Source organism: Mastigoproctus giganteus, chromosome 6 (genome assembly GCF_048544385.1).
Source record: "Mastigoproctus giganteus isolate SK-2022 chromosome 6, ASM4854438v1, whole genome shotgun sequence".
In the NCBI taxonomy this organism is placed as follows: Eukaryota; Metazoa; Arthropoda; class Arachnida; order Uropygi; family Thelyphonidae; genus Mastigoproctus; species Mastigoproctus giganteus.
Genome location: NC_143580.1, coordinates 19,744,032 through 19,758,801, shown reverse-complemented (window position 1 = coordinate 19,758,801; position 14,770 = coordinate 19,744,032). Strand labels below are relative to the sequence as shown.

The 14,770-nt window shown below is 33.9% G+C and overlaps 1 protein-coding gene across 1 annotated transcript in view; it reads right to left on the bottom strand.

Moving 5' to 3' along the window:
• Positions 1-908: 908 nt before the first annotated feature.
• RabGGTb (geranylgeranyl transferase type-2 subunit beta) overlaps positions 909-14,770 on the bottom strand; it is a 55,821-nt gene continuing 41,959 nt past the window's right edge. The window contains exons 7-11 of the mRNA XM_090375001.1: positions 10,486-10,596; positions 8,826-8,937; positions 3,904-3,992; positions 3,443-3,517; positions 909-1,104 (exon numbers count right to left, since the gene is read on the bottom strand). Of these exons, the coding sequence (XP_090231127.1) occupies positions 961-1,104; positions 3,443-3,517; positions 3,904-3,992; positions 8,826-8,937; positions 10,486-10,596 (531 nt within the window). The 3' untranslated portion in view covers positions 909-960. The remainder of the gene's footprint in view (positions 1,105-3,442; positions 3,518-3,903; positions 3,993-8,825; positions 8,938-10,485; positions 10,597-14,770) is intronic.

Sequence of the window (14,770 nt, the reverse complement as noted above, 5' to 3'; positions counted from 1 at the left end):
GTCCCATTGCTAGTTGAAGGCAAATAAAAAATGCCTTTTTCACCAACTAACATAGTAAATAAGGAATACTATGCAGGTTTTCAATTATTAGGTTAAAAGTAAGGCCTGTTTCAAAAAAAATTGAAACTTGTTCCTATTACATGACAATGCTAGGCTCCATTATATGCCGATTATGAAGGATTTTTTTTTACCAAAGTGTGGGACTGTGGAATTACTCTCCTATGCTCCTGATTTTTTCCCCACCTCCACTAGAATATTTCTCCTTCCCCAAAATTAAATCTTTGCCAAAGGGATGATGATTTGATGGTGTAAAAAACATTAAAAGAACTGTGACTAAGGAATTGGCAACAATATGCATTTGTATGCAAATGCATATTGTTGCAATATGCAAATACATTTAAAAAATGTTTCTAACAGCTCTATAAGTAATCCCATAAGCATGTAGCTGCTCAAGGCAATTCTTTGAGAAATATTAATGAGAGTTTGTTTTTCTCTAACGTCTGATTTTAAAGTTCTTGTTTATACTCCAGCATGACCACCAGGTCAGTGGAGTTTACAATAAATCAATCAATACAAATATTAATCATATTTAGCAGTCACGGGCTTGAACCCCGGTCCACTCAAAGAGTGTGTATTAGTGCACTTGCGCTTCTGATCACTCAGCTGTGTCAGGCCTTTTTTCTTTAAATTGACAGCCCTGTAACTGATCGAATTCCAGCAAGATCAGAGTATGAATAAATGTTATTTTTTATTATTAGGATGAATGTTACTTATACCAAAAAAAAAATGTGACAGATTATTCATTAATAAGGATCACAAAAGCCTGATAAATGTAAATAATATATAGAAATTTATTTATTAAATAAAAACATTAAATGTATTATATTTTGATTTCATTCACAGCACTGTTTGATGTATTGTACAAATAGATTATGTACATCCTAAAAATAAATTACCTATTTACAATGTTAATAACTGGATTTTGATGCCAACATGTTTTATAACGTCATCAGGCATACAAAAGACAGGATTTACCAACTTTATTCTGGTATCCCCTAAGAGAGACAGGCCTGCAATTCCAAAAAGAGTATGGAATGGATCAACCTAGATGGAGGGGAAGAAAAATGTATAATATTCAATAACTTCCAAAAAAAAAAACAGCATTAGCATTTTCAACAAAATGCTAACTAAAAAACATTAACATTGGAAGGTTTTTTTGTTTTTTTTAATTTCAAAAATATCGTAATGAGTGACTCGTTAAAATAAGTTATTTCATCATCATAACTTATTCTACACAAAGCTGCTGGCAGAACTCAGTCTGAAAATGAACTGTTAATCCCTACCAGAATGTATTGGTATAGCAGTCTGCAACCTTTTTTGTCTTAATCAAACTGGTAAAAGAGCAAAATAAAATTGAAGGACCTGTTAATACCATAAAGGCTGACAGTGAAAGTATGTATATGGCAGCATATGAGGTGATGTGAGACAAAATATACATATGCAATATTGTGATTACCTTGTCTTGTGGGGTATAATGGAGCTATGGAAAATGAGCAGAGATAAATTTACAAAAAATTTCAAATTAGACTGCTGAGTGCTGTTGCGAAGAGTAAATATGTGGGAATGACATATGGGGGACATTCATTTGAAAAGTTCGTAGCCTCAGTATGAAGTTTGTTTGAGGAGTTTGTAATGTTACTTGTCAACATAATCCCCTTTAGAGTCAATACACTTTTGCCACCTTTGCAGCTGAAATCAATTGCATTGATTTCAGCTGCAAAGAAAGTTTTCCCTTGGGACTCTAGGAATGCATCCACTGTTAGTGGGAAAATGGATGCCAGCCAGGTATTTTTTTAAAATTAGGATATAGTGTAATTTGTTGTTGGAATGGCTACTAAAATTGGCTTTCAGAATTTTGGTTCTTTCAGAATTTTGAACTTATTGGCACACAGGTTCAATTCTGTTACCATTTTTATCTGTTGGCCTTTTGTACTCGTCAGCATTTTGAATACTAGTGTCATGAATTTTGGCAATTTGATTGCCTCCTATCAACTGTAGGTTTTCCAAGTTTGTATGTGTTATGCAGATTTTAATTTTTTTTTTTTTTTTTTTTTTTGTGACAATACCGTTGATAGCAAATACTGTAAACTGAGATGGTGCAAGACATTTTCTGTTCGTTTAATTGTCTGATTTTTCAAAGTGTGCACATTGGCTGTAAAGTTCATGGCATCAGTGTTTTGAGACATTGAAGAAGTGATTCTCCTGGAGTTCATGCCTAATAAAATAACAATTAATGCGTCCAACTAGACATTATAAACATTGTTTGCAGGAAACAATTAAACAAATATGACCAACTGGTGTCTTCATAATTTTTTAGCAAGACAATGTAACACTGCACAGTACATGTCAAATCACAAATTTACACTGCACAGTACATGTCAAATCACATCTTACTGTAGTTATTTGAAGTTCTCAGCCACCCACTGTAATAGTTTAAATCCTGTTTCTTCCAATTATCACTTGTTCAGATCAGTGAAGAAATTCCTGGGATGTCAAATATTTCAAACAAAAGCCGAAAATATAGTCTGTTTATGACTCAACCAACAAGAGTCTAATTTTGACAGAAATGGAATGTGTAAACTCCTGTAACAGTGGGATAAGTGACTTAGAAAATGTAGTTCTTATGTAGAAGAAACTAATACTCAAAATGCAGAATATATTGTATGGATCAAAAATGCAAATAAATACTTGTAAACAAGTTTAAGGCCTAGAAACTGTATTTTTTTTACCCCCCCCATGTATATGTGTGTACTGTAAATTTGTGTATTGCTTTACTACCTCATATTAATTTTTTAAAGGAGCTGACCTCCTTATATGTGATTATACAAGTATATATATAATTTTTGACATAAAATTTTAATAAAAATTTCATGCAACTTACTCAAAAGTAACTTGTGAGAGAGAGAGTAATTTTTTATTTAAAAGTGGCACAATAACTAAGGCCATAAGACAGCAGAATCTTGACATATAAATTACATTTATTCTATGGTTGGCTTGCCTGTTTTGAAGAATCAAACCTCCATCCTCAAAAAAAAGTTGGGGGAAAAGTCTGGGTAATTTTTTTTTTCCCTTTATTTCCTTTTCTTGGTGAAAAAAATCTTGTATTGCGATTACACAAGTGTAAATATAACAAGCTTATGCATACATAAAATCTGTTAATGGTCACAGTTAAATTAATATAATGCTGTGATCACTATGGAAATTTTTGACCCTTTTTAAACTATCCACTGCAGTCAAGAAAAAGTTGATTGTAACTGCAAATTGGGTATATTCATATCCTTAGATCAAAATGCTAACTGAACACAAACTAATTCCTGCAGAAACTGGAAAAGAGCAGAAACATGGATATTAAAAAAACAGATTTTTTCAGATTGAAACTCACCATATCACCAGGTCTATCTGAAAAACCTCCTATTTCTTCATCTTGACAAGCCAAGATAAAGTGGATTAATTTTTCCTGAAAAACAGAAAGTGGGCAAAAGTTATGATCAGCATATACCCCCGCTCCAAATAACGACATGAACTTCTTTTAAACTTATGACTCACTGATTGTAATTTTTGTTAGTAATTGTAGCAGGATATAAATTGCAATAAAACTTAGTAATCTAAGAAAGGCAATAACACATTTATTAATTAAAACATCAGTGCTCCTTTTTTTGCAGCTCAGTAGTGCATTCATTTCAAACAAAAAAGCACTTCTTTTAAAATAAAATAGCAAGAATTTTATCGCTTTAAAATCTATCAAAATATAGGAATGTAGAAGTTATTTAATTAAATCTTCATGATACTAAAAGTACCTGACCATTAATAATCTTAGTTTAAATTCTCACTTAAAAATATTACCTTATCTATCCAATGAAGACGACCTAAAATCTTCAGTGATGCTAATACCCACCATGAGTAACACACATCAGGCAATTTTTCTGGACGACCTAGAGATATTATGAAGAGTAGTAACTTACTTTCATATCAGTATAATACTTTATGGGAAAAAAAATTAATTATTACAGTAAACACCATAAATACTAAGATGTCATGAACACATACATACCATTAAGAAAATATTACAAGAGCTCACTGGTCAAATAGAGCAGAAAAAGACGGCATGGGATAGTTATAGAGCAATAAAAAGTATTAAAGTTTACAACAGCTACAAGTTGATTTTTAATAAGGTTAGAGAGGTCAAGGACGCATATAAGAAAGCACTAGCTAAGAGAGTAAAGAATGGGGACAAGGAAAAAAAGTGAATCAGATCAGACCCTTATGTATTGGGTGTAGGAAAGTCTTAGACAACCCAGCTGATTTTGCAAATGAATTGAACAGGTACTTTGCATCTGTTTTTACTGAAGAGAGACCCTTCATGCTGAGAAGCCATGCAAATGAGACTGAGTCATATGAAATTAGTGATTTCAAAATTACAGATGACTGTTTATTAGAAAAACTTGAGCATAAAGACAAGTGTGGCTCCTAGAGTTGAATGCAGCCCAGTAATTTTGAAGAAGGCTGCCAGTGTACTGAACCATTGAAGTTAATTATGAAGGCATCTTTGGACTTGGGAGAGAGAGATTCCTCTGGAGTAGAGAAGTGCCAACATATCACCAATATATAAAGGTGGTCTAAGAACAAAGTCAGTAAGTACAGACCAGTTAGTCTAACTTCAGCGAGCGCCTCCGTAGCCAGGTGGGCAGGAGCAGCAGAGCGTAGCACACACTTCTTGATTAGACCGGGGTTCGAGCCTGTGACCACCAAATACGGAGGATACAGAAAGGTCAGGGAATGACCACCGCATATCCACAGAACAATATGGCCTTAATTGCTAATGTTCCTAAAAATCAAATAACAACAACTGACTTCAGTGGTAGGGAAAATCTTAGAGGCAATGATTAAGAGTCCAGTCCAGGTACATTTAGATATGGCATTTTGAATAACATACAAAGTTTTTTTTAAGGGAACATCATGTTTAATTAACTTAGTAGGCTATTTTGACATGTTTACTAATGAGCTGGATGTGGGGAACAATTTCAACAGTTTAGTTTATTTGGATTTTAGTAAGGCATTTGACTCAGTCTCTCACGAGAGGTTACTGTATAAGCTGGAACATGTTGGGATTACTGGTAAAAATTCTAAGATAGATTGCTCGGTGGCTGCAGGGCAGAAGGCAGAGGTTTGTCATTAATGGATATTCTTCAGATTGGTGTAAAATGGGAAGTGGAGTCCCCCAAAGATCAGTTCTTGGACCAATGCTGTTTCTGATTTTTATAAATGACATCAACAAAGAGGTAGAAGGTGTGATGTCAAAATTTGCAGATGATGTAAAGGTTGGTAGAGTAGTTAATGATCAGTACTAAGCAGCGTTTTCCTTCAGGATGACTGGCTTAAGAATTGTCTTGAACTGGCTTGAACAGGCTTAAGAATGGTCAGAAAAGTGGCAACTATGTTTTAATGCAGAAAAATGCAAGGCACTTGGGGGAATAGCAACCCCAAAATAAATTATACACTTTATAGGGTTGAATTAAAAATATTAGAGGAAGAAAGAGATTTGGGAGTTGCAATACAGGCAGATATCAAGTTTTGTGAGGATTGTAACAGGCAACGAGGAAAGCCTGTGGTGCTCTATCAATGATTTATCGAACATTATCCTGTAGAGATATCTTAAGGTAATTGTAAGAACACAACTAGAGTACTGTGTTCAAGTATGGCGACTTCATCTGAAAAAAAGGAGGCATAAATTCAAATTACAAGGGAAGAGGTTTAGACTACATTGTAGGAAGTTTTCTTTTGGCCAGCGAGTCATTGATTGCTGGAACAGGTTGCCTTCACAGGTAGTTGAGGTTGACAGTTTGAATAAATTCAAAGTCAACTGGATAGTAACCTATGTGAAGAGGGAAGAGCAAATAATTTATATTTTGATATCAAATAATTTATATGATGATCTGTAGAATGCCTGGTGAAACATGGCATTCTACAGATCAACCATCCACCCTACTCTCTTGATCTAGCACCAGCAGACTTCTTCTTCTTTCTCAAAGTGAAAACCGTCCTCAAAGGAAAGAGATTTCAAGATGTTGAGGACCTAAAGAAAAACACACTGCCAAGCTGAATATCATTTCTTTGGATGGCTTTGCTGACTCAAAATCATTTTTGAGTGTCTACATTCTGTGTTATTTTCAGTGCATCAGTCTGGGAACTTTACTGCTATGCCTTGTAATTCTAAAAGAGCAAAAAATTGGATCCACACATTTCTTGCAGGGCTCCTCCTTTGTCAGGAGGAGGGCAAGTATAACCACAAAAATATGCATAAAGACTGTACAATTTAGTTGACATACAGTAGGTAAGATATAGTCAACATATAGTAAATATTGAGTGCTTCTTTCCAATGTTTATGTATGTTTCTTTGTTTGTAAGAAGAAAGTTCTTCAGAAGTATGCAAGTTTTTATTCCTGTAGATTTATAACCTTTCTTCTTTTTAACTGCCAAAATTGTAAAAAAAAAAAAAAAAACACCTTGCAAAATATTTAAACATTTCCAATATTTTACTATTTACCTACTCTCTTACTGCTGTCCAATCTACAACCCTCAAGTGTGCGTGCTTGTGCATGTGTGTGTGTGTACACGCATCTTACACCTATACTATTTGAGACCAATGAGTGTTTCTGATTCAGTGCAGTGCTCTGGAAAAAGTGCTGAATTTGGCAACAACCTCCAGAGTAATGCAAGATTACGGGTGGTCATCTGATCACTGAGAGGAGTTGTGGGCTCCAGAATGTGATATTCTTTATAAAGGTAATTATCATGGGGTTAACAGTGCTTAAACTGTAGTTATCTCTTAATGAAAATAATCTGTGAAGGTAATGATTCTAATGAAGGTAATTCATTCAGGGTCATGATTCTACTCCATTTTATTTGCATGGAAAATTAAGCCAACAGTGCCATCTTCTTCTAACATTACTTAGATAAAAAAAAAAAAAAAAAAATCCTCTCCAAGAATTTGTATCAAATGCTCTCAAGTTTCAGTTTCAACTGTATATACTTTTACAAATTATGCTTCAGAAGTTTCAGGACTGAATGAATAAGACAGAACACAAGACAATACAAACTTCTGGAATTTTTTTTCTCCAAGTACTCTCTCCTATATTGACATACGCTTCTGTGCAAGAGGAACCACTCTTGAGGCTCACAATTTAGTGACATGTCTTTAAGGTTTCACTCATTTGTTAATGTTTTGTAATGCAATAATTGTTTAACCAAAATATTATAGCTTGTTTGTTCCAACTCTGAGGATGAGGACAAGGTGTTGATGAAGAATCACATCAAGAGAGGAAGTTCGACTTGGAAAACCTAGCGCAGGCAATGCGTGACACCAAACGCCTTGTGAACTTCTTCTATGAATAAGGCAAGAACAAGATTTGTACAATGAAGTTCAGGGAAAGCCTCGACAATATTTTACCACCATACACAGCCATGTTAAACGAGTTCAAACAAAAGAAGCAGCAGCTTCCCATCACAATGTTCCCAAAAAGGACAACTTCTACATCGATGCCTGAAACTCCTCGCACCCCCGAACCGGAAATCTTGACGTCAGCCAACAAAATTAATGAACCTCAGCACTTTTAACACTGCATGAAGAGAAGAGGGACTCAAATGTGTGAAGCTACATCACTGTAAACCTACGGCAAAAGGTTGAGTTTTGGCTATACATTTACTCTGCTTGAAGAAAATTTAATGCCTACTCTTCTTGCATGGCCTCTGTAGCCGAGTGATCAGGACCAGAAGTGCAATAGCACAAACTCTTTGAGTTCAAGCCTCTGACTGCTAAATATGGTCGATCTGTCAACCTGCACTGGACAAGCATGGCAGATTATGGTCCATTTCCCTCAACATGAATTGTTGAGGAGGCTTCCATCCTGTAGTGGGTTGATAATGGCCGCAGTTCACCTTTTTTTTTTTTTACCACTCTTGCATACTGGTTATGAAAGATAACATATAGTCACATAAAGCAATATCTATCTCTACTCCACCCCAATGACAGAAATGAACTGGTCAAAACTTAAAACAGGGGTCAAAAAGTGAGTTTAGTTTGATTGCTTATTAATGAATTAGAGTTACAAAAATAAAATACAATAATAATAATAATAAAATAAAAAGTTGTTGTTGTTTTGGGAGTTTGGTAGCACATAAGCTGCTTTGGCTATAATGTGCCTATTCATTTATTGTATAAATACATAAGAAATTCTTGTAATGTCACAAAAGGCTGAGATCAGAAATGATTAAAAACTCCAATTTGCTTCAGAAAGTTGAAAAATTCAGGAATATTTGCATTGTCACCAATGACGTTCTCCAGAGTTATTAGTTTCCGAAGGTTAATGAAAGATAGCAGGATTGTATTTCTGTCTTGTTTATAGTATGGGCATTCAATGAGAATGTGTTTAACAGTCAGATAAAAAATAAATAAAAAGTAAAAAATGAAAAAAAATCAGTACTGGAATTTTTGCAACAGAGGTTGAATGCACATATACATGTAGTTTCAGAAATGTAAGTGAAAAGCTTACACTAACAAGTATTATTGTAACTTCCCTCCATAGTTGGGCTCTTGAAATAGATGTCCCAGAATAAATACAGTAAAACAAAAAATACTTTGTAAAATGTGCAGTATTTTGATTTACTGACTGAAGAATAAACATTGTAAATTTTCTTTGGAAGCTGATAATATAAACATTATAAACAATGTCATAAATAACAAGAATGGGCTGATATAAATATCTTACCATTGAGGCCACCTGATGGTAACTGTCTTTCACACAACCACCATCCTAAGAGGTCAGAATTAACACGATGTAATTGACCTGCTATAGACAAAGTTCCAAGGCAGCAATAAATCTGTGGTATAAAAATAAAAGATTACTATAGAATGGAATAAAAGAATTTTCCTGGCTGAGTATTGAATTTCTGAAAATTTTACTATGGTGAGTCAATTATATTTTAATATTTAATTCATAAACATGATCACAGCAATGGAATATCTTATGTCTCAATTTTACAGTAGTCTTTGTTCAGTGATTCCCAAACTATAGGTCCTGACCCAAATGTGAGTTACCATTACATTAGCTAAGGGTCAAGATAATGCATTTTTGTTATAATTACATTTATGTTCTATTTAATGAAATACTGACGAATAATATTTAATAAAGTATTATTACTGCTGACACCACTTTATATATCACAACAATTAATATATAAAATAAATACATTTTCTGTTTATACTCTGGAATGACCGCGCGATCAGAGGAGTTCACAAGATAGAGAGAATATAAGAAACAGCACCGTATTCAGCAGTCACGGGCTTGGACCCCGGTCACTCAAGGCAGTTGTACTTATGTATCCTCACGCCTGACTGGCACGATCGGTTATGGCAGCCTCGCCATGCCAAACTTGTGTTACTCATCACATGCACATCTGGCTTCACTTTTTATTAGCTAAATCATAATTGATGATGCAAACCATGTGTACACATTTTTCTTAAATAGAGCAGTGATGTAATGTTTGCTTTACATAATCTTACATATGCTTATGTTTTTGTTATTAGTATAGCTGTGTAGAGTAAATTTTATTTTGTCCTTTATTCGAAAAATTATTTCACCAAAAAGAAAGTCTGTTGACAAACAGATCAAGTACAGATTTACTCTGATAATTATATAATTAGCATATAGCCATATTATTTTGGCTATGCAACAAGACTTTGCATCTCTTTCTGAGGTAGAATATAAATTCAAGTTGAAACTCTGGACTATGTTAGGAGCCAAAATATACATAAAGGTAAAGTGCAGCCATTATCAACCCACTGCAGGGTGGAAACCTCCTCAACAATTCATGCTGAGGGAAAATTGACCATAATCTGCCACGCTGGTTCAGTGCGGGTTGGCAGATCGACCGTATTCAGCAGTCAGGGGCTTGAACCCTGGTCTACTCAAAGAGTGTGTGCTACTGCATTCCCGCTCCTGACCACTCCAGTAAGATAAGCTGGTATACATACTCACATCAAAGGGCAGCAAAGGAACATATGCCTACTATCCTATTGACTTAGAGAGGAATGACTCTTTTCTAAAGTGTCTAAATGATGCTCTAGCATATTGTTTCTCAGGATGATCGCCTGTTTGGCCATCCTTAATGTTAGCCTTTTCTGTATACAAGCCATAATAGAGGTATGCTGCATAATATTAAGCACATAAGTAAGTTGTGTGGTGCATCATGTTATGATATGAAGTGGGTGAACCTAAGTTAGTTAATATGGTATATTTTGGAACAGCACATTAATTGCACTGTGAATATCACTATTTTCTGAAGGGAACTCAGAACAGATGTATGCAACAATGAAATCATTTAGAGAAATTAAGTTATATTATATAATTAAATGAAATTAATATTTACCTGTCCTGCATGTGTTTCTGATCCTGGCCTGCATCCAAATCCACCATCAAAATTCATACATGATATCACAAATTCCACTGTTTTATTTAGATTTATTGCATCTAACTTTTTCTAGTGGGGGGGAAAAAACATAATTGTAATATCAACTAAAATATACAAATCACAAAACAAATTACCAAATGGTTAAATAATCTCCAAAGCCAGTAATAAATAAATATTCTAAACATGACTAGATCAACACGATTAACACTAGTTCTTTTTATGTGGAATGCCATAATTTTTATCCACTGTTTCAAGAACATAATAGTACAGAATATTATGAAATTCACATTAAAGAAAACAGTACCACCACCACCACTACCCATGTTTGAATATGGAACTTAACATAAAGTAGAAATTATCGATATAATCATTAAAAAGTATATTTTTAATGCAGATAGAAATTACACAAGAGTATTAATTTCTAAATTAAATCTTTGTTGTTGTTATTTGGTTTTTAGGAGCATTAGCAACTAAAGCCATATTGCTCCGGGGATATGCGGTGGTCATTCCCTGACCTTTCCTCATCCTCCGTATTTGGTGGTCATGGGCTCAAACCCCGGTCTAATCAAGAAGCGTGTACTACGCACTGCTGCTCCTTCCCGCCTGGCTACGGAGGCGCCTAATTAAATCTTTCTTGCAGCCAATCATGCCACAAAGTGTCCTCTCTGTCTAAATTGAAAATTCAATAAAAAATCAGATATTTTTTCTGCAATACAATAATCTCATTACTGATAAGTTCTTTTAAAATGAATTCTCCACATTATTTCATGAAAGTTGTTACAAAGGATGAAATTTCAGCATGCATCCTATACAAAAAAACACAAAAAAACAAAGTAGTCATCACTGATTTGCTACTCAAAAAAAAAAACCAAAATGATTGTGAGTTAAGTATTTCAAGTGACTGTAATTAAGTATTTCAAGTTAGTAAAGCACAAAAAACAAGTCTTCCTGGTCAAGAAAACTTCACATATTGATTCATTCAATACTGAATTAATGATTTTTACTGTTGAGATCCATTTCTATATACAGTGGAACTTCTCTATTATGAACTTCTATTTAACGAATTTCTCTATATTACGAATTTTTTTGCAAAACTCAAAACTTGAAACGAAATTACGTATAAATTGAAAATTTCTTAAAAATTTTGAAAATCTTAAAATGAAATTACATGTAAAATTAACCCCATATAGTGAAGTGTTAGTCTCTCTCTCTCTCTCTCTCTATAACGAATTTTAAAAAAAAATTAGCAAAAGCATTTTTGAAGATTTTCAAGCATTTACTGCTAAACAGCCACTCAAATATATGGCCTCCTTGCCACCGAAATTGCTCATTAGCATCTGGAATTAATCATCCTTTTAGTGAACACTTGTGGCCATTGATGCCCCATAGGAGGGCCTTATTTCATTTTTGTTACAGTTATAAAACTAAATGGGTTTTCTTAAAAGTGGTCATGAACTTTGCAATAAATAGGGTAGATTTGTAAATTGATGTTGGCTAAGGGGAAAATGAAACTCAATGCGGGTAAATTTTTAGCACGCCGTGGCGGCAATACTTCAATAGTCGGTTTTTAGTAATGCCTACTGAGTGACATTCGCTTCTCACCTCAACCGTACCACATGACCTTCCTGTCAATCATTATATGATAGTTTTTGTATATGTCCGTTCTCATCTAACTGAACTCCCAGTAGATGGTTTTCACAAATTTTTTTAAATTTCGTTCTTCTAGAACGATTTGTCCTCAATCACATAGGCTATATGCTCGTTTTTTTTTTTTTCTGAAAAGTAACATACAGCATACATTAACCATAAATTTTCTTTCATGTATATATGAATGAAAGCAGAATAAAAGAAATTCACAAAGTCGTATATTTCTTCAAAGTGATTAATAGGAAAGGTCACATGATACTGTTGAATTGACAAGAGAACGTCACTGAGTAGGTGGTACTAACAATTCACTATGTGGCCAGCACAGCGAAGTTTGCGGTGGCTACACAATGTATGTATTGGCAAGAGCTGCAGTTGAGTAATTTTTACAGTTGTGGAAACAATGTCGAAGAGAAAGTGTTTAAGTATTATTAATGATAAGGTCAAGATTCTTCATGATGTTGACCAGGGTTTTAAGAAAAAAGATATTTCAGAGAAATATAGCATACCTGCAAGCAGTTTATCTACGATTTTAAAAAATCAAGAATCAATTTTAAATGCAATTGAAGGAGGAGCAGACAAGAAGTGAATTAAGTTGTGTATATTAATTAAAGCTGTTCTAAAATGGGTGCAAATGATACGTGAAATGAATATACCACTATCAGGTCCAATAATTAAGTAACAAGCTCTGAAATTTGGAGTCCCTTGGACATAGAGAATTTAATGCGAGCACTGGGTGGTTAGATAAATTTAAGAAGTGCCACAGAATTGTGAAAAGGTTATTTGTGGAGAAAGTGTAAACGTAAGCGAAGAAGACTGCAAAAGTTGGAGGAACCACACCTTAAAGAAGATTTTGGAAGAATATGAACCTAAGGATGTTTTTAATGCTGACGAAATGGGTTTATTCTTTAAATGTTTACCTAATAGAACACTTGCTTTTAAGGATGATAGATGTTTTGGCGGAAAACAAAGCAAAGAAAGAATCACTGTACTAGTTGGAGCCAATATAACAGGAAATGAAAGATTAAGACTTTTAGTCATCAGAAAATCAAAAAACCCAAAATGTTTTAGAGGCACAAAATCTTTGGACGTTGACTACACCTTTAATAAAAAAGCATGGATGACAAGTGATACTTTCGAAGAGTGGATATTAAAACTAGACAAGCATATAACAAAAGAAAAATCGACAAATGTCCGGCACATCCTGCCAGTATTTCTGCCAAACTTAAGTGTGAAGTTGTTTTTACCACCAAACGTAACATCAAAACTCCAGCCAACGGACCAAGGCATTTTTAAAAATTTTAAATTTCATTATCAAAAGAGAATAATAATGATTGTCAATGCATTACAAGAAAATAGAAACTTGGAGGTTACAATTATCCTTAGAGATTGCATCTCTGAACTGGCAAAAGTTTGGACAAACGATCACTGAATACACTATTCAAAATTGTTTTTCGAAAGCGGGATTTGCATTGAACACAGAAGTCGAACAACAACCGGACGAACAAGATGAATTACCCCTTTCACAACTGAAAAACCTATGGATATTATTAGAATCATCTGGAAACATCGAAAATGAAATAACACTGGATGGTTATGTTTATGTAGATCAAGATCTGGCTACAACAGAACATCCAAATAAAGATGAAATAGTGTTGAACAGTGCTAATAGATGTGACCATGTCCACGAAGAAATTAACAATGACATTGTTTGTTTGTTTGTTTCGGGATTTATTAAGCGCATCGGCAACTATGGCCATAGTGCGCCACAATGACATTGAAGACACATCAGAATGATGTGTCTTCAATGATGATTTATGCTTTTAAAACAGTTCGTCTGGGTCTACAGTTTTGTGAAAATGTTCCTGATAATGTTTTTAATGCTCTGAATAAATGTGAGGTTTTCTTTGAGAATCAGACATTTTTTAATTGTACTGTGCAAACGAAAATTACTGATTTTTTTAAATTTGTGATACCAGCGAAAATTGTGTAAAAGTAATATAATAAGTATGTTTTTGAAATAAAATACATTAAAAATAAATGTAGATTCATTTTCTAATTAGACAACAATTTCTAATAAAAAAGATATTCTCTGTATAACGAATTTTTTTGCTGGATTTATCGAATTTCATTATAGGGAAGTTTGACTGTATTTTATTTTCTAAAATTAGCTCTTAAAGTGCTGTTTTTAAGTTCTTTTTATCCAAATCCATTATATTCAGTGGGTATACATCACTATGCTAGTACAAATCAGTCCTTCTGGACTATCAGCCTTCCATTTGCTATTCTCTTCCTGTTATCCTATATCCTATTTTCTGTTTGATCTTCAGTCTTAGCCAAAGAAAGTCCTCCTTTCTCTAATGCTTGCCTGACACCAATATTGGTATACTTTCTTCTCTGTCTGCTTCCAGGATTATTGGCTTTAATTTATGCTTTGAATTCTGTTCAGCCAAATCTCCCAATCTTTCAACATCTACATTCCATATTAAAATTTGCTTCACTTTATTTTTGAGTAGTTATCAAGATTTTTTTTTAAACTTTCTTCTCTGAAGATTCAAATTTTTGATCAAGTCCTTTTATTTTTTACCCAGCTGTCAGC